Below are 25937 nucleotides of genomic sequence, written 5' to 3' on the forward strand. Positions count from 1 at the left end.
ATTCCAGTTGACTTTTGGGAACTATTTCCCTTCTTAGCAAATTTGAGAAAAGGTTTGGGCTAATTTTAGGTCTGTAGCTTTGGTTATCCAGAGTGTAGATCGTTGCATTTTATGCCTGCTCTGCTCATAATTAGGCAGGCAGTTTCTTATTACAGAGTGCCGGTCAGTTCAGTTCCATGAAAGACTATGGAACCTCATTATTAAAAATGTAATATGTTCAATTTTTTGAGGACTCTTGGGTGTATCTCCCAAAATATTTTTAAGTGTATGCTTACATACAAGAAGAAAGGCTACTTTAGCCATGAATAGGGGAAAATAAAGCTTGTGGGAGCTAGAATTTTAAGACCCTGTAAGGCTATTATCTTTACTTATTTAAAAAAAATTGCATATCAATGTTCTAATGTGATGGGCTAGTAAATTATATTTCATGTTTTTAGAGCCAACTTGAAAGATGATCTTTGACATCTTCTTGCCTCCTTTTCTTTACCCTTGATTGACAGCCATTTTCCCTCCCAGAAGTGTCAGTTTCTTTCATACTGTCCTTTAGCTCCTTAGTCCTCAATTGGATCAGCCACTTTCAGTCCAAACCCTGCTTCACACTCCAAAATTATCTTCACTTTCTCTCTCTTCCTCTCCAGTGAAAGTCATCTTCCGCTTAATGAAACGGATCTGTTTGCTATTGAGAAGCAAGTACAAGTCACTTAATTCACAGTAAGAACATCATGATGGATTATCTTTCCTGCTCTTGCTTAGATTTTAAAAGGAGAAACTCTTCACCCTCATATACCAGCAGTAGGAATACACATCTTTACAGCCTTCCTAGAAAGCACTCTGGCAACATCTGTCAAGAGTCCTAAAAAAAGTTCTTACAGTTTTCCCAGTAATTTCACTTCTAGAATTTAATTCTAAGAAAACAACCAGAAGTAAACATTTATACACAGAGACATTGATCATAATATGTTTAATAGCCGAAGAAGTGAATGGTGTCATAAATATGATAAATATAGTGACAGTGTGATGAGTTGGGAAGGCAGAAGAAGGGGCGGAGAGGGGTGCTGAGCATTAGTTGCCTGTTTTCAGGCGTCTGCCAGTGCACTGGGGCTTCCAAGCCTTGGGCTAGAACAGAAGCATCATGGAGTCAGGCAGGGGTCATGCCTGCCTAAAAGCTAAAGGATTTTCAAGGATTTAAAACAGGTTCTGCTTGAACCTGCCCAAATACCCAAAGTTGAATTAAGCAGGGTTGTGTACGAAGCATGGTAGGTTAAGCGTATGGGCTTCAGATCACATACAATGTCCTTGTCAGCTGTGTGACCTTGGGCAAGTCATTTCATCTCTCTGAGCTTCAGTTTACATATCTTAAAATGTGATAGTTAACATTTATCTTATAAGGTTATCTTGGAGATTCAAGACCATAATTCACATAAAGTAACTAATATCTCCTGTAACAAAATGTGTGCTCAAGTGTTAATTTTTATTATTAATTTAGTGAGGAAGATAGTTAATTATCAATAGATCACAATTTTAAGATTCTAATTTTAAGATACTTTTGAAGTTATGTGAATTTTTAGAGAAATTATATGTTGTTGGGAAAAATGTCAGTTTATTGAAAAGTATTTTAGATTTTATAACAACATACATATTGTATTTAATTATATTACGTGAGAGGCTATGATACAGGAAAATGGGGTGCAAGAGGATGGCCTTGTCCCAGGTCTCGGTTGAGTCCCTGGGACACACCCCACCAAGTGTGGGTCCTTGGCTTCACAGAGGGAAGAATTTAAGAGTGAGCCGTGGTTGATTAAAAGTAGTTTTATTCAGAGAGATGCACATTCCATAGACAGAGTGCAGGCTGTCTCTGAGGGCAAGAAAAAGGACATGAGATCAGGGGTTGGTGTTTAGTTTAAAGTAAAAGTAGATACACGCTCCATAGACAGACAGACCGTCTCTGAGGGCGAGGGAGTGGAGAGGCCAGGAGACGTGGTGTTGCTAGTTTTTGTGGGCTCGATAGCTTCATATATAACAAGTGGGAGAATTATTCCAACTGCTTTGGAGAAGGGGCAGGGATTCCCAGGAATCGGACCACCACCCACTTTTTGACCTTCTGTGATCAGCCTCGGATCTGTCATGGCACCTGGGGGTGTGTCATTTACCATACTAATATATTATAATGAGCATATAATGAAGCTCAAGGTCTACTGGAGGTCAAATCTCCCACCATCTTGGGCCTCAAGGACAATTGGGAGCTGAGTTTTCTGCCATCTTGGTGCTAGTTGCTGTGTCATTCCTTTAATGGCTGTGCCCTGCCCCCTTCCCTCCTGTCTCAGCTATATGCAAGCCCCTCCAAATAAATTTCCGGAATCGGTGTGCAAGGTACCTAGGAGGAAATAACATTTCCAAATTCTTAACCTTATAAATGTAGTCCATAAAGTTACAGTAGAATTCTCAGCACCCATAAAATTTTTGCAGGATAATTTGCACAAGTCCTTTATTGTCCTGGGTAGATGGATGGGCATTAAATGATTTACCCTAAAGTAAATAAGCTAATAGCAAATTGGAGGATGCTTTCAGCAGACTTGCCTCTTGTTCTAATGAGGCTAAGTCTCCCGCTGGATATATAGTACATGAAATAACAGTTGATAAGTTGTTATTTTTTTTCCAAAGGACTTGTTTCCTTTCTAATTAAGGAGTTTTAAAGGAGTCAGCATAGTATAACCTGATAGGTTTTATGTGTGTTAAATGCAAAAACCCATTAACCTACTTTAGTCAAATTATTGGCAAACATTAAATTAAGTCATCGAGAATGACAGTCTAATGGCTTTCGCATTGATCTTTTGAAATTAGGTTGATTATTGACACTCATTTTCTTATAATAATTTCTTACAAGTTGTCAGTGAATTCAAAAATATTTTTATAAACCTCCACACAAAGTTCTACAGGGAATGTTAACAGTATTTGCTTAGTCTCGTAATCTTTGCTGCAAGGTGGTATGACTGTGGATGTTGCTCGAGGTTGTTTGGAAGTGCTGGGTGAGAAGTTGCTCTGCGTTCCTCTGTGCCCAGCGCTTTCTGGGAACTATTACAGGGCATCTCAATAGCACTTTTAGTTTGCGTATGAATTCCATTAAGATGAGGAAAAGGAGGTTCAGAGAGATTCTTTTTTTAATGCCTGAAAAATATCCCTTCATATTAAACTCCTCGTATATGTGTAGAGTTTGGTGGTTAAAATCACCAAAACTATTATTGGGCCTGGAATGGGGGTTGATGGATAAACTGTAGTCCACAGGCCGGATTTGGTCCACTGTCTGCTTTTGTATCTGGGAACCTCAGAATGGTTTTCACAGTATGAAATGGTTAGAAAAAAAATCAAAAGAATAATATCTCATGACATGTGGAAATTATGTTGAATTCAAATTTCAGTTGTATTGGAACACAGCCATTCCCATTCTTTTTTTTTTTTAGTCTATAAAAATACAAAGACAGAGCTGAGTATTTGTGACAGAGTCCCCATGGCCTACAAAGCCTAAAAGAATTACTGTCTGGCCTTTTATAGAAAAACTTTGCTGATCTTTGGTCTAGAGTGACAGTTTATCTCAGGCTTTTATAAATGACTTTATTCATTGTTGAGTGATTCCTACTTGCCATGTACTGCACTGGGTTCTTGTTCTGCAGATGCAAGAGTGAACAAAGGGACATAGTGGGTACCTTCATGGAGCTTACAGCTTAAAGCTAATATTTTGATTAATATTTTAACAGTCATAAGGTAGATTTAATAAATTTACATAATACAATTGGTCATTAATAAAATATTTTAATACTCATAAGGTAGACTTTTGGTCATTTAAATAATAATGAAATTGTTTGGTTAATCAAATAATAAAATTATTTCGTTAATCTAAGCATTTACCATAATCCCTATTGTTTGAAACTTTTTTCTTTTTAAAATATGGTAAGTTGACCGCATTGAACTTAAACCTGTCCTTTTTGGATGACTTGTGATTTTATTCTGATTAGGATCATATATCAGGAACATCTATTTTGGTGTTTGCTTTAGCTGTAGGTGTCGGCAGTGTTGGAAATTGACCTGAACTTTTATCATTCTAGGGCATGTTCTGAAAACTTTGTTGCTAAATTTTCACTAAGTCCCTACTATCAGTTTGTTTCCTTGTCATTTGTCTTTCTATTAAGAAATGAATTATGACTCATTCAAAAAATTGTGAATCATTTACGGCTGCATTTGTTAGCCTAAACGTACATTTGTATTTCACTTTCCCTGACTGGATGTTAACTTTGTTAACATTAATGTGTTGGTGCATTTTAATTTATGTAATTGTATATGAAGCAGTAATATTTGTCCCCATTTTAAGAAGCTTACTAATCCTACCCTAAAACATAAGTGTTCATAGTTTCCTAATGGCAGCAGGTAGCAAGCATGGTACCTGAAAAAATAACGTCATTGTAATTTTCTTTGTTAGACTCATTGTCTGGTTTACCCCCATTTATATTGTAGAGAAATGTACCATTAGTCCCATGAGGAGAGAAATGGTTTTAGCCCATCCTTCATTTGTTTATCCATCAGACTTCCATAGACTGCTTGGTATGTGCTGGTATTGTCCTAAAAACTGAAATACTGGGTCAGTTTCCTCGTACTCAAGGAGCAGTGAACTTCCTCATGCCTGAAGGTCCTGGGATCTCAGAGCAGTAGGCAAGGATTGCCAGACGTGTATTTTTGCCTCTATGCTGTGTGCTGTGTGTGTGTGCGAGTGCGTGCGTGCATGCGTGCATGTGTGTGTGAGAGAGATTTGTTCCACTTTGGTTAATTTGTTCCACGAGTGCATTCTCTCTTATGTAAGTACTGCTTCTGTACTTTGTAGGTAAATTTGCTTCTTTCTAATCATCAGTCTCCTCAATTCTGATAAGATATCATATTGACAGTAAGATTAATTTACCTTATTTCTAACTTTCTATGTATTTCTGCACCTTTAATATTTGCTTTAAAATTTTGTTTTCCTGGCTCTTCAGGCACCTACCATTTTAATATGAATTCATGATATTCCCTTGATCATTATGAATTCTTTCAATTTACGACATTTTTTATGCTACAGTACTCCATACTGCAGTTTTTTTGTTCTTCAGTTACACCTCTGCTGAGGAGAAGCTGATGTAATTGATTAGTGTTTTTGTTCTTTTTTTTTTTGTTTTTGCCGAGTTGGCATCCCTTATTGCCATGTGTTGCAGTTGGCTCTGTTTTGAAGAGTGCAGCATAGCCCCAAAGTCAAAATGGTGTTTTGAATGCCCACACTACCCCTACTACTAGGTGAAAAGAAAAGAGCAATTTAAGGGTGACCCGAAGACTGACCTTCTTTGAAGCATCTATTACACAGTGGCCAAGTATGACTAGGAATTTCTCTGTAAGGGAAGAGAGAAATAGACAAGGACCCTCCCCTTTATGCTGTCTATCTTTTTCACCCACAAACACACACGTATTTATAATTTATATATTTACTAATTATGTTACCCATGTTTTTGTTTTCCACCGGGCTGTATTACCAGTATCTGGTGGAGTCCTCCTCCTTCTGTGCACAGTACTATTTAATAAAACAGCAGACACCTGGGAAGCCCCTAAAAAAGTAGTTGGTTGTGCCTCTGGTAATTGATTTATAATTAAATTTATGTGTCTTTTCCTGGTTTGGGTTTATGGGATGAGAGAGACTTGATAAGGAAGACTGTGGTCAGTTCAACACACTGGAACCGAATTTTTCAACTAGTTATTCTACCTTACTTGGGTCTCCTTGCTTTTCCTTTTATGTGGGTATGATTTGGAGGGGATAGGTGGGCGTTGGGCTTCTTCATCTTCAAAAGATTTCTTTTTAGGTTAGAGCGAAAAATCAGAATAGCCTCGACCTGGACACATACTGAAATTTGTGATGTCAATCCCAGTCTCTTTCTTTCGAATTTTAGTATGAAACAAAATCAATAAAAAGTCATGTTAAAAATAATAAGCCAGCTTGAAAGAAGTGGTGTGTTCATAAGAACTTATTATTAGAATTGTAATTTAAATTTCTATTTGTAAAATGAGAAAGATACACAAGAAAGAGGCATAGGATGAGATTGGAGCTACCCACTGGCTCATAAAATAATAATTTGTATTCTAAGAAAATATATTTCAGACAACTGAGAAAAATCAAAGAGTACTAGTTGAAACAGGAGTATCCACTCAAACATTGGTATCTTAAGACTGTTTTAAAGAATTTTATAGTTTATGCTTTGGGAGATTACTGTATATTTTACAGTAAATATATAAAGGTATCTATTAGGAAACTAATACTGGAAATAATTTATTAGAGAATGACGTACTTTTTTAATGGGCCAAATCGCATATCTTTTATATCATATGGGTCCTTGGATAGTCAGTGTGACGTGTTCTGTTCTGTTTTGTTTTTTTAAAACATCAGGTCCAGTAAAATTCTTCACAGTGCCCAGTGCTTCTGACTCCAGGAAATGGAATCTTACTCTCTATTGTCAATAATTATAAATAGATATTTGACATGTAACGTGATGGGTGAGCATAGCTTGATGCCTAATAGCATTTTTACATTTTTCCTTGTCTGCAGGTTCTCAGTAGTTTCTCATCTTTAGTTTTATATTTCTCCTCTTTTAGATCTTAATATGTTATCCTAAGGCCAGAAGACAGTGAAAACATCTTTAGTTGACCAAAGGCCTGTTATTGCACTTTGGTTGATAATATTCTGTTTTGCAGATTTCCTTTCTAAGGGGTTGAAAGCTGCCCTCCGAGGGCTGTTGGAGCTGTTCCTACTTGTAGTGAATTTGTTCTCAGTCTGTGATGAGATTAGATTCATTTAAACTGGTGAAGAGTCCAAGAAGCCTTGGGTGGCTGATAAACACCAACACCTCAGTTAGAGTTTCTTGAAGTTCTTGGTTTAGATGCAGTCTGAATTTTTCAGTGCTGGTAATCTCCATGTCCAAAACTGAATTTTTCAGTGCTGTGTGTCCGTCTTAAACTGATGAAGTGAAGTAAGATATTATTCAAGCCTTGCTCTTAGATTTTGAGGAGCTTTTTTTGTAATGTCATTCTGTGGAACCGGCTCTAGCGATGTTGTATGACCTTGTTCTATGAGATGTCTCGGAATTTGTTCCCACTTCACGGGAGTGGATAAATTGGATTTTTTAGACGTGACTAGCTGCTAATTACCACCTAGCCATCCAGTGGTTAGCCAGTCAATCGAAACCTCTTTTTATTTTCTTAATCTACAAAATATCATGGTGAAACTAGATAGGGTACTTCTTGAGTGCTCTGGGGCTGTAATGTTTCCTGTGGATCTGTGCTGCTTCTCTGAGGATAGCTGTGAAGATAGATGGCTATCTGTTCCTCATCTCTCGGGCTTTTGTTTCTATTTGCCTTTTAAATTAGGTTTCTTCTTGTTGGAATGATTATTGTGAGTACTTTAGAGAGGAAAATAATTCCCCATTGTAGTGTATGCTATATTTAACAGTAAGGTACCACACTCTCCTACCCCTTTGCCAGCAGACATTTTTATTCCTCAAGAATGTTACTTATTGGACACTTTTACTGTACAGCAGACAGATGCCAGTCACTGGAAACAATAAGGAATAAAACATAACTCCTGTCTTCAAAGAACTTTGAGTATAATGTCTTTTGGTTTGGTGGCAGTCTGATGTCCTGATAATATTCCTGTATGGTCTGGCATATTCTCGTATCTTCTTTTTTAGGAGTGTGAGCCTGAAGCAAGTCAACTTCTTTATACCCTTGCTTGGCCATTATGGTAAATTTCAGTGTTCTTTTAGGGTCAGGAAAGTATATGTCAATGATCTTGTAAAGATGACATATACATCTTTGAGGGCATAATATATTTCTGAATGATGAGAAGTTAATTTTTTCATTGGTCACTACATTGTAAGGTCAGTCATAAATGAATGAAGCACAGGTTGAACTTGACACATTTAAAGAGACCTTGAAGTTTAAGAAGAACATTTAAATCTACTGAGAATGGTTCTTGGAGTAATTTAAGAGGCAGTATGGGTGTTTTGTATCCTTGAAAACTCTTTGAATGGCGACTTTATATACTAGATTATATTTAGCTTTCCCTTACTCAGCTGTGTGTCAGACCTGGCATTGTTTTATTCCAGAATTAAGAAGTCTGAAGCCTCACTGTGCTCTGTTTTTATAGACCCTTGCTTCTAAGGCTTTAGAGGAAGAGGTGTCATTTCAAAAATACCATTTCTTGAAGCATCTCAGTTCACTAGTGCCAGCAAGCTGGTACTTCTGTGGCGTATGTTTATAAATATATTTTAGTGTTTTTCAGTAGGTAAATTATCCATTTTGAAGAGGCAAAGAACTTATAAATTCACTTCATTATGTCCAAAAGAGAATCCAAGAGACAAATTTATACAGACACAGCTCTTCCTGCTTCTTTTTACATGGAGGGAAGAAAAGGCAGCTGTAAAGGAATTTTATAGGATAGTTAACTTGATTTTACTTAAAATGTAATTTGTCATCAGTTCAGTGTTAGTTTTTCCATTCATGTAAGTAAACTTAGGAGTGTGCTTAAAGAAATTCAAAGTTTTTTAGGAAGAGTTTCATTTTAATTTCAGATAATTTCACTGTGAATATGTTTTACAATACTTGTATCTGAGTCCTTATGTTAATCTTGAATGTCATCACAGCGGTGATTTTTAAAGACTGTTAATGTAGTATGAGCTGTACTTTCCTGGGTGAAATGATTGTCATAATCAGATCATTATGGTGATAGTCTACCACCGTTCCTGAGATGTCCTGTTATGTGAAATAAAAATGGGTAATAATAATGATCCTAATGATCGAGGTAATCACACAGGCATAGCAGGCTATGTCTTACTTTACTTTCATAGCCCTTGATCTTCTTCATAAGCCGACATCATTACTTATTCCTGCCTTTTATCTTACTTAACATAGGGATGTGAACTTATTTCAACTCCTGATCAAGACCATACTGACTTTACCAAGTGCCTTGAAGTGCTCCAAAAGAAGATAGCAGAAAAAGACCTACAGGTACTATATGCATCTGTTTGGTGGTTAGGAGTCTTTATTACCAAGAATTTGAAAATTGCTCCTTTTACTCATCTGAAATCATGGTTTGCTTTTGTGCTAATTATTTGGATTCCCTTGTCAGGTTTTTTTTCAGTAGATCAAACAAATATGTTCTTAGCTGCCAAAATATGAAGGTGTACCCCTAAATCAGAGGTCACATATTCCAGAACCTTACAGTGATGAGATGTCTAAAAGGGTGAAGTGGACCTTGTATAAAGCAATCAAAGCCGGCAGCTCAGGCTCGTCCTAAAGTGAATAGCTGCTTTCCATCTCGGGTTGATTGTTGCCACGCAGAGCTGTGTGTGTGTGTGTGTGTGTGTGTGTTGTATGTGTGGGTATGTATTATGTAGACGAAACAAACAAACACGACCTAGATTTGGCCATCACTGCAAACATATAAACAAAATATCAGTTTGTTTTTTTTTCTTTAAGTCAGAAGAGTCTACTGCTTTGCAAGGGTGAACTCCTTAAGGTGTTCGTTCAGTCATGATTTTCACTTAGCATCCAAGTTTTTAATCACATTAATTAGCTAAGGGACAAATTTGTATTTTATTTTATTTTACAAATTTTTGATACTTGTTGAAACGGTACACAGACTTTTTCAAGTCTGTATTTTGGGAAGATCAACAAGGTTAAACCTGAAGCATTGAATGACAATTGTCCATTAGTTCCCTGGGAAGGGCAGGAAGGTAAGCTGAGATGCATGATCGAACGTGTCACTTTAAACTGAGAAAACTAGGAAAACACCTTTGTGTATTAGAATGGTTTTCGTGGTACAAATACCAGGAGATGTTTCAGCCTTTCCTGCGTCATCAGGTGGGATCGGGCTGTCTTCAGACACAGCCCAGGCAGATCCTGTGTCTGCTGCTTTCACTACCTTTGCTTTGTCAGCTTTCTCTTCAGTCTGGTTTCCCTGACTGTCTCCAACGGCTGCCTGTAGCGACTTTACACCTTCACGTCTAGGGGGATTCAAGGGGTATAGGCATCACTTCTCACTGTCATTAGACCCAAGTCCTGAGATCTCTCTATTAACCTATACTTGGCTTTGGCAAAGGATGCTGAGAGCGTCCTGATTGTCTTAGACTGGAGCAGGGTGTGGGGTCAGTCCATATGTCTCATGGAGTCACACTACATGGCTCATACACCCGTGGCGGTGGGGCACAGGAGGTGGAGAGACAACCCTAATGAACAGTTCCTCCCTCGCAGGAGTCCATGAAAGATTTAGTGGAGCATGTATTTACTAACTTGAGGTAGTAGATCCTTTTCTCCGTTTGAAGAAAAGCCTTGTAACTGTCGTAATTGGCAAGTAGCTCATTGTGCAAACTCAACAAAAGTAATGGAGTGAACCTTTCTCAGCTCTGTTGTAGCTTGAGCTGTACCACGTGTGCTATTTCCAGCTGTCAACTGCTGTAATTATATACTTGTTTAAGGAAAACAGAAAAATATTGAGAGCTAACTACTTCATCCAGACATAGCTGATTTTGAGGGTTTTTTAGGGAAAAAATGGAAAACTTTGACAATTGTTGCAGTTTTTCTTAAAAAAAAAAGATCCACTTCCACTGAAAGTATTGAAATCTGGGAATGAAATCACATGATTCTCATTTGTTGTGTCTCATGGGTAGTATCTATAATACTGTATTCAGTCTTTGAATCTCAAAACAAATAATCACATGTCAAAGTCAACAAGACCAAAATTCAGAGAGAGAGAGCCTCAGACTAGGGTAGTCAGGTGTGTATGATGTGTGAAACAAACTGCAGAAAGTCTTGGCCAATCCCGTGGAGGCCTGAAGCAAGAGGACCCATTAGAGGACTCCCACACTGGGCAGAAAGGACCAGACCCTCTTGCTCCCACCGTGCTTAGCTTAGTCATAGACAGGAAAGAGCGTGACCACAGTGGCATGCCATGCTGGGTCACAAAGGGGTCGCCTTTGGGCCATGACAGCCAGCTGCCCTCCTCACAGCCCGGGGCGAGGTCCTTGTGGGGACGCTGGGAGGAGGGCACCTCCATGGCGGGCACGCATTGGGTCCAGTGCACTCTCCAGCCTCATCTTGTGTTACTCCTCCTCCTGGTTCCTACAATATGCCAGATTCCCTCCTCTCCTTTGCCTTAAGCCTTAAGATGTTTTTGCATATGTTGTTCCGTCTGTTTAGAATTTTTGAATATGTTTTGAATGTTTTGTTTGTTTGTTTTTGCGTTTTTCCTGTTTTTGCCGAGGCCGCAGTGGCAGAGCACGCCTGACATCCTCAAGGAGGACTTCGCTCCCCCAGCGCTCTGGGTTAGGCTCCGCCGCTCTGCGTTTCTGTGCCTTCCTCTTTTCTCCTTTAAGATACCCTCAATACTTCTCATAATTGTGTTAAGTGTTCTAATTGTTTGCTTGAACCCTTTATTCCCAGCTTGGCTGTGCAGCCCCTGAAGCTGGGATCAGGTCTGCGTTGTTCACACTGACAGCAGGACTTTGCACACAAGGGATGCTTGGGGAATGAAGGGTCTGTGTTACACCCTCCAGGGAACACACAGGAGAGCAGGGCAGGACGCAGTTAGGGGGATGGCTTTTTAGAGAAGGCTGAGAGGTGAGAAATAAACAGGAGTTAGATGGCAAAGGGGAGGAGATGTTGGCCAAGTGCCACAGTGCACCGAGAGGATGGATAAACACTTCAGTGAACCAAGGGCAGGTGGGTGGAAGAGCTTTAAGACGAGAAGGGTGTGATTAGTTTGGTGTTGTAAGAAGCATGGTTAGATCAACTGAAGGCTACATTACTCACCATGAAAACTACACAAGGTAGTTTTCGTTCAGACTGAAAAGGTGTTTGTGTTAAATCTGACAAAATGGAGTATCTGTGAGCTTCCACCTGACTTTGCGTTTAACCTTGCAGCACAGTGGTATCTTTGATTGAATGTAATACCAGGAGAAAAGCAAGAGAAGAAAGATTAGAAAGGAAAATTATGTAAGATTCCCCTCTATACATTTTCTTACCACCAAGTGAGATCATCGGGAGGGCTTTTAAAAATTTCTTCCTAAAATACACATAAACTGTATCAAAAAGCCCCTTACACTTCTCCACCTAATATATCTTATCAGATTATCATACATTTCTGGTTTTCCACTTACTATAAGTATGAATTTGTAATCAAAGTGTCTATATTTTGTAGTAAGGTCTTATCTCATTAGCATATATTTTAAATATTAATTATAATATAAATGAACTAAATTAAAGTAGTATTTAATATGTTAAGGAACCATACTACATGTGTAACATATTAGAACTTTATAGAATTTGGCTTAGAGTCTGTATGCTAAAGGAGTTTATTATCTAGAATATTAATTATTGTAAAAAAGTCATTTAATTACCTTATTTATTAATTTATCTATTTTAAACCTGCTCATCCTCAATTTTTATTCCTCTGCAAAAGGGTTCTCTGATACATGTGACTTTTTAATGCTTTTCTTTCGTGTTATTGTTTATCTGTAACCGAGTCATGAATAATACATTAGCAGGATGGCATCTGATACGACTGACTCTTCAAAGAGCAATATACTTTCTGATGCTGTGATACGCTTTTGAGATCTAAACCCTGGAATTCAGTGGGAGACATTAAAAGCTATTGCTCCAAGTTTCAAAAAATGTGAGATGCACATTGTTCAGGATGAAGCAGAAAGAAATCTAGATTATAAGGCCCTAAGAATAATAGGTCTCTTAAAATACAAATTAGGATATTTCCTAGTATTATTGGCAATAGAATCAACTACCTCAGTTTCTGATGTTTTAAACAGAGACTTTATATTGGACAAAATTTGGGCAGAAAAGTTGCCATTAATTTCAAGCTGCATATTGTGTAGGTTTAAACTCATATTAGTTTTATTTGCTAAAACCTCAGTACATTTTGGCCCATTTATACTCTGTTATTTTTGTAAGCAATCTTTTAATCAAATGATGCAGGATGCTGAATAGGTAAGTACTGTATAAATGAGAGCAAATGCCTAAATTATGCACATACACACAAATATTAATGACTACAAATTAAATACTACATAAAGATTGTAGGATTGATCGTTAACCCAAGGGGACAGAGTAGAAAGACCAAAAGCTCACCTTCTCTCAGGCGCACACCAAAATTACAACTGTTTACAGAACAGCTGTCAGTGAAGAAGACTGAAAACCACCAGCAAAATTCTTCTACAGCTAAAGCTATAAACAAAGACCCTTAAGGAGATGGGTAGGGGGGATGGAGCCATGGGATTTAAGCCCTGGGGGGCGATTCACAAACAGGATAATGATTACAACTATGGATGTGCTCCCCAAGGAGCAAGGGGTCTGAGCCGCATGTTGATCTCCCCGTCCAGGGGGACCTGTGCTGGGAAGATGAGCCCCCAGGCGCTCGCTTCCAGGAGACCAAGATGGCTGTGGGGAAATAGAGACTCCACTCTTAGAGGGACACAGGGCAGAAGTAATTTGAGAGGTGTCGGGTCAGACCCACCTGCTGATCTTGGAGAGCCTCCTGGAGAGGCAGGAGGCACCTGGAGCTCCCCCTGGGGACATTGGCACTGGTGGCAGCTGTTTTGGGGAGCTTGTTCTGCCATGTTGACACTGGTGCTGGGGAGCACCGTTTTCGAATCCTCCCTCTAGCTTATTGCCCTCAGGCCCCAGCCTCCACTTACCCACCAGCACCAGCCTGTAGGCACCAGTACTGGGACACTTCGCAACTACCTGGGCAAGGACACAGCACTACCCGCCAGCAAACTGACTTCCTTAAGACCCCCTGAGCCAGCCCTGGACATGGCCCTGCCCACACACCAATGCACAGGCACTAGACCTGAGACTCCCAAGGCCTTGCAGCCAGAGACCCAGGACCCAGCTCCACCCACCCATGGGCAGGCACCAGCACCCGAATACCCTGGGCCTTGGCCCTGCCCGCCAGTGTGCCAGCTCTAGTCTTGGGACCAACCTCACCAACCAGTGGGCGGATACCAGCCCCAGGACAACTGCAGCTCTGGAGCTTTCAGTGGCAGGACCCCCCACCCACCAGCAGGCCAGCTGCCATTCCACCTAGAGGCCAACACAAGACACTTCGGACCTCACAGGTGTCAGGAACCAGCCCCACTCACCAATTGTTCAACACCAGCTTTGGGACCTCTGGGTCCAAAGCTAGAAAAGACCATGGCTAGAAACATGAAAGTTATGGAAGGAGAAGTCTCATTTACAAAGGCAAGTACACTGTGAATCAACCATGACAAGTGGGATTTATCCCAGGGACTCGAGAGTGGTTCCATATCTGCATGTCAATCAGTGTGATGCCTCACATTAACAATTTGAAGAATGAAAACCATATCATATGATCAGTTCAATAGATGTAGAAAACAAAATTCAACATCCATTTATCATTAAAACTCTGCAGAGAGTGGCTATAGAAGGAACATGCTTCAATGTAGTAAAGGCCGTATGTGAAATGCCCACAGCTAACAGCGTACTCAGTGGTGAAAAACAGAAAACGTTTCCTGTAAGATCAGGAGTAAGCCAAGAATATCCACTCTTGCCACTTTCGTTCAATGTGGTGTTGGAAGTCCTGGCCACGATAATCAGACAGGAAAAAAGAAAGAAAGGGAATCCAGATTGGAAAGGAAGAGGTGAAACTGTCACTTACTGCAGGTGAGGAGTTCCACCTCTGGGTATATACTGAGAATAAAAACACTAATTCGAGAAGATATGTACGCCCCAGTGTCCACAGCAGCATTATTTACAGTAGCTGAGATGTGGAAGTAACCGAAGTGTCCATCAACAGATGAACAGATAAAGAAGATGTGCTCTATCTATACGATGAAATGTTACTCAGCATAAAAAACAATGAACTTTTGCCACTTGTAGCAACACGGATAGACCTGGAGGGTATTACGCTAAGTGCAATGAGTCAGACAGTGGAAGACATACAGCGCACATTATCACTTATATGTGGGATCTAAGAAATAAAACAAACTGGTGAGTGTAACAAAAAAGAAACAGACTCACAGATACAGAGAACAAACCAGTGGTTACCAGTGGGGAGAGGAAAGGGTGGGACAAGAGAGGGGCTGGCAATTAAGAGGTGCAAATTATTATGTTTACATAAATAAGCTACAAATATAAACGGCACCGCACAGGGACTTTAGACAGTATTTTATCATCACTGTTCATGAAGTATAATTTATAAAAATTGTGAGTTATTATTTTGTATACCTGAAGCTAATATAATATTGTAAATCAACTATACCTCACTTACAAGAACTACAGGATTATTACATTTTTTACTCTTTTAATTGCCCGAGAAGATACTGAATTGCGATTTATATGTATTAGGACCTGGTTTCTATGTATTTATGTCTGAATTGCAGTTCTTGACTATTGACGGTTAGGACTTCGGTAATGAATATCAGATTGGCTTTTTACTTAATTCGTACATGGTATTTCTCAAGTAGACACGTATGTTTATGTACTGTCTGACTATATCTGATCGGACTAGTTACTTTTCAGTATAATAAGGTATGATTCCTAGGTTTGCAGGAAGAACTAGGAGAGTTCTCTGAGGCTCATCCTCCAGGGTGCTGTGGTGTCTCCAGAACAGTCATCTAAAGCAGAATATAATAAGCCTGCTGTGTGTGTAAACATGAATTCTGAAAAAAATAAATACTAACTACATTAGAAAAAGCTAGCAGATAAACCACCTTAATCAAGGAATCAAACTTAACACCATCAGTGAGAATTCATGTTAATAGCACGTGCCTCTCTCTCTGAGTGTAAGCTGAGAAAGGCACTTCCTTAAAACCCATAATCTCAGTTTAATCTTTGATAAAAAAAAAAATCAGAAAAACCCAAATGAAGACCATCCTGCAAAATACCTGACTGGTATCTTCAAGGTAATGAGATACAAGGAAAGGTTAGGAATGGTCACAGAGCAGGAGATGAAAGAGACATGAAAGCTAAACGCGGTGGGGTGTTCTCATCTGCATCCTGAAGTGGAAAAACTGGTGCAATGTGAAAAAAGTCCAGAATTTGGTTAAGAGTGGTGTCCCGGTGTCAACCGTAGTTGTGACAAACGTGCTGTGTGTATGTGTGTAAGATGTTAACATTGATGGGAACTGGGTGAAGGGTACGCTCCTGCACTAGCTTCTCAACTTTTTACTAAATCTCAAGTTATTTCAAAGTGAAAAGTTTATTTGAAAAAAAAATATGTTCAGTGTTTCAAATATGCTCTAACTGTAGACTGGTGTGGTCTTTTTGTGCCGTGACTCATAGTAACATAGAATAAAAAGGCAAGTACTTCCTAGCACTTAGGCAAATCGAGACAACTTTCTGTGGACTCTCTCAACTTTAAAGTGTTTGCTCAAAAAGTTTCAAATTGTGAGTCTCTGCTGCATGTTTAGGCAATGATTGTACATAAAAATGATGCCTGCTTGAAAATCCCAGCTAGAAATTTGATAGTGTCTTAGCTATGTGACAGCTCAGACCCTCTCAACCTTTCTACTTTCCCACGAGATGGAAGTGTGGCAGGGTTCAGTCAGGGATGTTTTATCAGGATGGTCTCTAGAAAGGGTAACCCCGTTTATTCCTGCACTCCCTCCTGACCTGAGACTCCTGCAGTCTCCATCTCCGTTTTCTTCCTGGTTCCTGTTATACTTATACTCTGTCACTCCTGCCTTTTATCTTGTTTCCCAGGGCTTCGGTGATCATGTGTGCCATTAACTCTCTAACTTATACCTCTAATCTGAACTCCAAAGCCCTATTTCTAACCACTAACTGGAAGTCCAAAGGAACTTCATTTCAGTGTAAACCAAAATTCATCATCTTTCTCACAAAAATCTCATTTTCTTTCTTTATTTTCTGTCTCATTCAATGGCAGTACCATCCATCCACCTGGCAGAAACCTGAGAGCAACCTTATATTTTACTATCCTTGTACCATCCCTCAATGGATGGTCACATATCCTTTAATTCTGCAGGTATCTCTTTTGCCAACTCCATTTTTTCCAGTCTTATGGCTACTATCCTAGATCAGACCTTTATCATTTCTCACCTCTGTTATTTTATTAGCCTTCTGTTTGCCCCTTCACTCCATTCTCTTACTAAAATTTATACCCTGTGTCCTAAGTGGATATCTGGTTTAAATCTTTTCTCCCAGTCATCTATTCAGTAAATACTTGTTCAATGAATAAAAATGTTTCCCATAACATCAAGGCAGGTGCCAGAGAACATCCTGGCAAATCTTAGCCGGCACGTATACTCTGCGAAAGACTCTACTTGGTAGCATTTCCTACTAAGGCTCCCACAACGTGTGTCCAGATCGTTTACGTTTCTTGTTGTCTGTACCAACTGTAATAGAGAACTTGCTAATTATGGAAAGTATTGGTCCCCAACACGGTGAAATTAGAGGCTAGGTGCTCTCATGCTTGGGGTAGGTACATGACTGCAGAAAGCTATGTAAGTTCTTTTCTTTACGACTTAGCTTTCTCATCTGTAAAGTCAGGATAATAATCTACACATACCAGTGAGTTATGAGGCAAAGCACTTACTGCAGGGCCTGCCACATATAAAGTCCTTCCTAAAAATATAATAGCAGTGGTGGTATTAATAGACATGTATTACTTGTACCTTAGCTCTTGTGGACTTACAACATATTTTATATAATATGTGGTATTTTATTTTATATTTTTGTGTATTTATAGGATTATTTTATTTTACAAAATATTTTATGAATTATTTTGAGATATATATAATTATATTTCTTATAAAATACATTATATAATTGTATTTTATAATTATTTTATCTATTTTATAAAATATGTAATTTTAAAAATAAGTATAAATAAGAATATAGACTATAATATATACATAGTGATCTTTTGATTTTATAATAAATTTCATGGAATTTTATGATATTAGAACAGAATCTCTTAAAGTTTGTAGCTCAGGTTCATGGACGCAGCATGGTGTTGTTTCTTTCCTTGATTTTTTTAATGAAAATAGTTTTTTTTATTGAGGTATAACTGACATACAATATTGTATTGACTTCCAGTGTACAACGTAGTGATTCAATGTTTGTATAAATGGTGAAGTGATCACCACAGTAAATCTGGTTAACATCTTAACGGCATTTCCTTTGGACAGACTCTAGTTTTACAGGAGTCCTCTTAATACCATAAACTTGAATTAAACAGGGTGCTCCTCACACGTTGAAGTGTTTCCTAGGGGAAGTCTTCAGCCTCCCTGTTCCCCGGGCGCCAGTGAGAATGGTATCTGCATGTTTAGTGGTGGCATCCAGCGGGCAGGCAAGGTGCACAGTTTGCCCGCTGCCTTGGTGGGGAGAGAACAGGGGAGGTGCTCCAGCTTCTCCCCTCATGCTCACTGGGCGATGTTGTCACCCCAGGATAAGTTAAAAGTTCACTTCCTAGTTCCAGAGGCAGACTTTCTCCCCTTAGATACACTATGGACGCTTCTGGGGATCTTCTTCCAGTCTGTCTGACAGGCTTTTATGTGGTACCCGCTGTCACGTCATCATGCTGCGACTCAGTGACCAGATCCAGAGCCTCAAATAGTCTCCCGTCGAACAGAGGAGGCAGAGGTACAGGTCAGGACCCAGCGCTTCTGACTGTCATGGACGCTGGGCTGGCCTCTTCAGTAGATGCAGCTTTTTTAAAAAACAGATTGTCTATATAGAGCTCTTCTCTACTTCACCTCTTAACTTCTTATTTGAGAAAATCAAATAGTAAGGTTTTTTTTTCCTAATGAAGCTGGAGATCATTTCGATGAAGCCTTCCGTGACCATGATTTAAAATAGCACCCTGCACTGCACCTCCTCTCCGATCCCTCAGCTCGGCAAACCATATCCCCTTCTCTGCTCAGTTTTCCCCGAAGAACGTGTCACCATCAGATACATTTAGGGTATTTGTTTCTATTGCATCTTCACTCACTAGAATGGAATCTTCAAGTGCCCCGGGAATTGTGCACGTTTGTTCTTGTTCTTGGCTGGATCCCCAACACCTAAAACAATAGCAGACATTCTGTAAATATTTATTGAATGAATGAATGGGTATATATATGGAAGAATCCTTTTGTAGCGAGCCCTGTGTATCAAATGTTGGTAAACTTATATTAAGTAATCTGCCTTAACAAGACTTATTCCACTGCCCAGCTCTTGTTCCATCACAATTAAAACCTTTTTGGTTTTGACCAGTACGTGGAGATACCTACTCCTATTATCCACTGTCATTTGGTCATATATATACCTTCAGTTTTTCTCTCCATTTTATGGGGGGAGGGAAGGAGATGTGTGTTGTGTGTAGTTAAAAACAGTACACATAGTATCCTCTTCATCTCGTTAATTGGGTTTTGGTTTTCTTTTTTCTTTACAACTTCTGGGACTTGCTTCTTTTTCCAAGCCTAAGTTACTTGAAAAAGTTGAGAGCCAAACAATGAGAATGCATAGAGACTGTTTTCTAAGCCACTGCCATTGTGAGCACGACAAAAATCAATCTTGCCACCTTCCTTGAAGTGATACTGAAAGCAGCACCGTACAACTCCAGCATCAGCTCTGTAGCTGGGGCACTGTAAGACTTCTGTGACACGTTTTTCTACCTTCTTTCCTGTCTTTATTGACCTCAGATGGATGTTGTAAGCGTCAATGGGTAATTTTTATGAAGTTTTAGAAAGCAGCATGTGTCTTATACACACACACACACACACACACACACACACATATTCAGCTATACGTCACCATGCCTATACAAACCACCTCTGAATTTTTTAGTATATAAACAGCATTGCTATCTTTGTCAAGTGCCAAAGTAACTACTTATACCTTCCGGTTCTAGAACAAACGCGGTGATGCTTAATCAGGCAGGGAAGCAAGGAGAGGGAGCAAGGAGAGGAAAAATTTCTGGGCATCGAGCGAACTAGCAGGCTGTTTCCTAGATCATTTTGGAAAAGCCTTCAAAAGGGAAATTCACATCTCTGTTTTTCCTTCTTAGAGACCAGCAGTCGTTTTTATAGTGCTGTACAACCAGAAAAAATAGATGTCCCCAGTGCTTTGAGGTGACTCGGGAGATGCTGCCCCGGATATAAAAAGCTTACAGCCTAATCCATCCCTGCCAGAGAATAGACATGCTCTCACGGGCCCGGGACAAGGGTTAAGTTTATCTGCTTACCAGGAATCTCAGCTGGATGACTCGCTTGCCAGATAAAATTTCTTATTAATGCAGAGAGTTTCAGATACCGTTGGTGTGGTGCACCTTTGCAGAAGAACGCTGACCTTATGGGAAAAGGACTGTTCCATTTTGAGCTACTGCATTGTGGAGAGGCAGAAACTGCAGGTGGAGGAGAAAACGATTGTGAGAACTTCTGTAAGAATAATGCACTTACAGTGGAATATCCTGAAATTGCTTAGACGTTACAAAATTTTCTCTTCCTTCTGTGTATCCCTTAGCAAGACTTATTACATGTGGTAGTGCCTACACCTATAATTAGGATTGTCCACAATCCTAATCTATATTATTAAGCAATGATTAGCTTACCATTTAAGTCATGATTGAAGACCTGAGATGATGCTACTACATATTATGGGATGCACACATCAGATCAGTGTATTTTCAGTGGTAGTTAACTAGGTAATCAGCAGAAGAGATTTAGACATAGGAATACGTTCCTTGTGTCAGATGATGGGCCTAATATCTCAGGAAATTCTGTTTAAATCAGAGAAGATGGAATCCTATAGCATTCACTCTCCATCCTTCTCTCTTAGTAGCTGGAAATAGAAAATGTCTTTCTACTTCTGTGATCGTCTGTTTGCCCAGTAGAAGTTCTGCTTAGCTTTTCACGGTCAATGTGCTGGTCTGTCCCAGATGCATGGAGTAGACACAAGGCAATACCAGCTTCTTTTCTGGATCCACTGTGAACCTTAACCTCTCAACACATGTGTGTATGTGTGTACCTCACAGTATGAACAGCTGTGTCAAAAAATTTTGAAACACATTAAGAAATAGAAATATCTGAATTCAGAGTGCATCGATTACATTGTAATTCTGTTTCCTCATCCATTTCTACTAGAGATTTTAGATACCTCTAAAACTGACCCTCAAGATTCTGATTTTTTTTCCCCAAAGCATCCATGTAAACAAAGGAAATTATTTCAGGAAGAGGAAATTATTATTGACAAATATTCTATCCCAGATTGCATTCAATTTGCTATGATGCTTGTGGAGATGGAATACATTTAGCAGAATAGCAAATAGCATTGCTTATAACTTAAACTTCAGGGTGACAAGGTGATCACATGTATACATGTATTAGCTGAAGCAAACTTATGGCATTGAAAGAAGTAAGCTTTAAGTAATTAATGTCCCTGCAGTAACAGTTTTAACATTCTCATTTGGTATTATAAAATGGTCAAATGCATATCTAGAAACCAGAGTGTTAATGACCAAGTGCAAAATTTGCAATCAAAATGTCTCTCTTCTCCCAGAAGGTGGAAAGGGGGTAATTAACATAAACTATTTATATTGCACCAGATTGCAAAACCTAAGGACTGCACTGCAGCAAGCCTGCTAGCCCCCTATCACAAACTGGTCAATAAAAAGTGAAGAGAGTTTTATACCACTAAACTTTGGGAAAATAATGCACCCAAAGTACTACAAAGAGCTGAATCTAATCCATCCAGACATGGAAGCCAAGAGTTTCATTTATCATTTGAGACAAGAATATGCAGCTAAGACTTACTTTATGGCCAAAGCAAAACACAGGAAATGTTGTTCAGAGAAAACAAATCATGCTGATACAAGATAGGATAATAGCTATTAAAGAATGATCACAAGTACAGAAATAGCGATCATCGGGAACAAAGCATCTCTTACCAAAAGTCAGTCTGCAGAGATTTTGAAAATTATCTGTCTCTTTTCGGCTTGCTCAGTGGAGGGAATGACCAAAGAAAGAGGATGCCGGGTCCGTGCTCTGGTACCTCCTAACTCATTTTCCGCAGAATGGGTGGAGTGATGGCTTAGTGCTCTTTCAAATATTCAACTTTAATAGGGCATCGTATATGTTAGAGAACTTTTAGCCAGAGTGAAAAATATCTGGTGCTTTTTGAGTAAGATGGGCAGGAATGCAGATTTTAATTCTTTTTCATTCATCTACTACCAAGCAATCATTTAGCTTCTATGGACAACATTTACAGAAATTATAATATCCATTTAAGCTCTACTTCCAAATAGCCAGTGGTTTCAGAATACAATACAAATCATATTTTCATTTTTCATTTTGCCCTAAATACCAATTTTGTTGAAGGTACTATGCTAGGTATCTTGGGATTTCTAAACCACAAATAATACATCTTTCCATTTCTCTAGACCTCCATAATTCAAAAGGGGTATGAAATACCTTCATGTCCTGATGGTATGAGAGGTTTGGAGACCATTGTTACCTCTAGTAGATTTACAATATCCAGGTTATTTATACAGACCATGATTTTACGTAACTTTACTTACTCATAAATATATTCCTGACTCTTCAAAGAATTTAATTTTCAGCAGAGATAACAGAATAATATCATGTTAAAAAAAAAAAAGCCACGAGTATGTATTTTATTTATTCTGTTCAGCTCTCCTTGGCACTCACTTCCTGATACAGAGAAATGTAAATGCATGCAAATTTGCTCTTGCCATCACTAGGTGTATTTCAATGGGAGGAAAAATATCACATTCTACATTTATACATATATACACCAATAACACTGTTCTTTTGTTTATATGGAGAAAATGTCCCATTCTCAGGGATCTCCTTGTTATGGCTTGAGAACCAATTGGCCAAGTTAATCAAGGAAATATCAGTACTCAGGACAGCACTGTTACTGCACAAACAGACTTGAAATGTTTAATTCAAAGCCTTGCCTAGGATAAATCAAAAAAGCATTTCGTTATTCCAGGAATGATCTCAGTCATTGTCCTATACTCTGTCATGACCAGGGCATCTGAAATTACAGTGTTTTCAAGGATTCCAAACAGCAATCTGAGGGTAAACAAAGAAAAACTCATTGTGTGCAGTAAGAGTTCTAAGGGGAGAGTGGTCACAGCAGTCAGGAGTGCTAGAAAGGTTTGGGGTCAACATAGGAAAGACCTTTCATCTCTCAATAAAGAATTTGAATTTTGATCTACAGGTAATGTTAATCTGTTAAAGAATTTTGAAAAAAAAGTCATAATGTAATTTAGAAAATTAGTGTAATGGTTGTGTGCAAGCTAAATTGAAGGATGGAAATTCTCAGGATAGTAATGTAAGAACCAATTACAGGATTCTTTGAAGGATAACTCTTCAGTCATCTTTTCCATCAAGAATTTGAGAAAGAAATCGGGACCTTAGAAAGTAGCCTCCAAGTGTGTGCTTGGTGATGACTGGTCTTGTTTGCAAGAGTTGAAGCATGGAAACTCCAGCTCAGCTAACACATGTCTGTCACATGTCTGTCACGTGTTTCCCAGCCACTCTGCTAAGTATTGTAGGCTGACCAGTACGAACTGAATGAGACAGTTTCTGACTCAGCAAATTTGTGGACTTTGGAGTGGATGCCCTGGTGAGCAGATTACCCTGTTGCGTTGTCAGTTGTGCTGTAGTTGAGGTCTGATGAGACAGCTGAGAAGTGAACCTTCTCCAGTCTGGGCTGTCCTTGTGCAGGTGGTGACTGCAGCTGCTTCTGGAAGATCGACTAGGAGCTAACCAGAATCAAGGGAGTGTTTCATCCTGAGCATCAAGGTCAAAGGGAAAAAAAACTCTTAGATTTGGGATGTCGAAGGGTAGGTAATACTGACAGTCCTAATCACATATGCACACTGGGTCAGTGCAATGTTTACATTTGTTCCCTTTAACAAACTACCAGAGAATGAGCTAGTAGGGAGAGGACCTACCTATTGGGGTAGATCAGTCTCTCCTGGCCTTCTCCACTGCAGACTTGTAGGCAGTGTGTCAGGGACCTCTGGCAGTAAGTGTTTCTTCCAGTCTGTACAAGGAGGTTGGAGTCCACTCAGTTGAGCTCTCCAGAGAGGCACAGGGACATAAGATGTTCCTTAAGGTCTATAAGTGTTTGGGCTGCCTGGGCTTTTATGCTAAAACTTTTATGAGGGGATCTCTGCTTACAGCAGTCAGAAGTCTTAGCATTTTCATTGCCTCCGTAGTTTTTCTCTCAAATGTCACCAAGCTTGTATACATCGCCCACTTTTTATAAATATGTCCTTTCCTCTGCCTTTTTAAAAACTTTTCTTTAAAATACATGTTCAAAAACAAGTTTGTATAAACATGTTTATGACATTTTTTAATAACATACTTAAAATTTGACATAATTGGAGGAAAACACTGTGTTCCAACAAGTTCGTTTTTTTAGGAGGTGGAGGTAGGCATCCTTTGGAAATACACAAATCCCAGCCTTTCCCGGGGTGGGGCAGGGGAGGGCAGTCTCGGCACTGAGGTTTGAAATCGTGTGGTGTGTTCTGAAAACTGACTGACTTCTAGAATGTGAATGAGGTGGGAGTTGAGGATGTAACTCACGAATCCGCACTGGAGGAGTGTGGGCTTTATCTTGTAGGTTCTGGAAAGCCAGTACTTAATTTTAAGCAGAACATTGGCATGATCAGACTTGAGGTGTAGAAAGCTTTCTCTCCTAATCAAGTGGAAAATTACTTGCTTATAGAAGGCCAGTGGGGTTATCCAGGTGAGAACGATGATGCCGCAATTAAGGCTGCAGCAGGGAGGATGGAGGATGAATTATTTGAGAAAAAATCAGAAGCCTCATTATCTTGCCATTGCAAGATACATTATTTCTTTCTCACCCAAACAGACTTACATTAAACTGTGACTCATTGGGCCTTGTTGAAATTTAAATGGGATCCCTGTGGTACTGTTTCCACAGGCAGCCAGAATCCAGCCAGGTATATTTTGTGTTTGTCAGTACAGTATATTCTGATACCGTAAAACCTGGGGTTTTTAATTTCTCTGGTGTCTCATTGCACTTCACATCAATCACTGGAATTATTTTATAGGCTTATTAAAGATATTTTGACATTGCTAGGGTATTTTTTTTATCATTTTATTGTTTTTGCTCTGTCTTGATCCAACAATTTCCTTCACAACCTGCCTTGAGTCAGCCATCTTTAAATTAGAACATCAAACAGTTGTTCTAATCTCATCGTTTATTCAAGACCCTGTAGTACAGTACAGATCTTTGAAAGTTAAGAGGAGATTAAGAGTAAGGTCTAAAAACTTTTCTGAGACCCCAGTGTTTAATTTTGTTAAGCTGGCTATGTTAATATTACTCGTAATTCTCAAGCGGTCGGGTAAACGTGTGTCTTGGTTTACGTGGGATCGATTGTCCTGGTTTATGCCTGTTTTCTTGGTGTAATTATTTATAATGTCCCCCTTTTTGACTTTCAAGAGTGTCTCTCAGCTTGTATGTTAAGTAGTACGGCCACACTATCCATCAGGGAAAGTCACAAAGAAATTGTCCATTTATGCATCTCCAGAATTCAATCTATGGAGAGTAAATGCAATTAAAATATGCTGACAGCCACTGTCCCTGCTGTAGACTTCACACACGCTGTGTCTAAGTCTTTTTGAGGACAGATGGAGGAAAACATGTCATTTGTTTACTGAAAGGTTTTTTCTGCTATAATAGAAAAATGAAATTGCTTCTCCTTTTGGTGTTATATATCCTTCAACCAGTCTTGTCATGGTTCTATTACGGTAAATAACGCAAAGCCAAGTTTTTCATTTATTTTCTAAACAAAATAGACACAATTATTATTTAACCTGTTATAGTGGAAACCAGAGAACCTTGCA

At 39.1% G+C, this 25937-nt stretch overlaps 1 protein-coding gene across 13 annotated transcripts in view; it reads left to right on the forward strand.

The window, feature by feature from the left end:
- Positions 1 to 25937, forward strand: part of TPK1 (thiamin pyrophosphokinase 1) — a 337072-nt gene that overhangs the window by 153741 nt on the left and 157394 nt on the right. For 12 of the 13 annotated variants that reach the window (XM_010986883.3, XM_031455545.2, XM_010986891.3 and 9 more), the window contains one exon: positions 8971 to 9066. The exons of the other annotated variant lie outside the window; for it this stretch is intronic. In XM_010986883.3, the coding sequence (XP_010985185.1) occupies positions 8971 to 9066 (96 nt within the window). The remainder of the gene's footprint in view (positions 1 to 8970; positions 9067 to 25937) is intronic. 13 annotated transcript variants of the gene reach the window in all.

Source organism: Camelus dromedarius, chromosome 7 (assembly GCF_036321535.1).
Source record: "Camelus dromedarius isolate mCamDro1 chromosome 7, mCamDro1.pat, whole genome shotgun sequence".
In the NCBI taxonomy this organism is placed as follows: Eukaryota; Metazoa; Chordata; class Mammalia; order Artiodactyla; family Camelidae; genus Camelus; species Camelus dromedarius.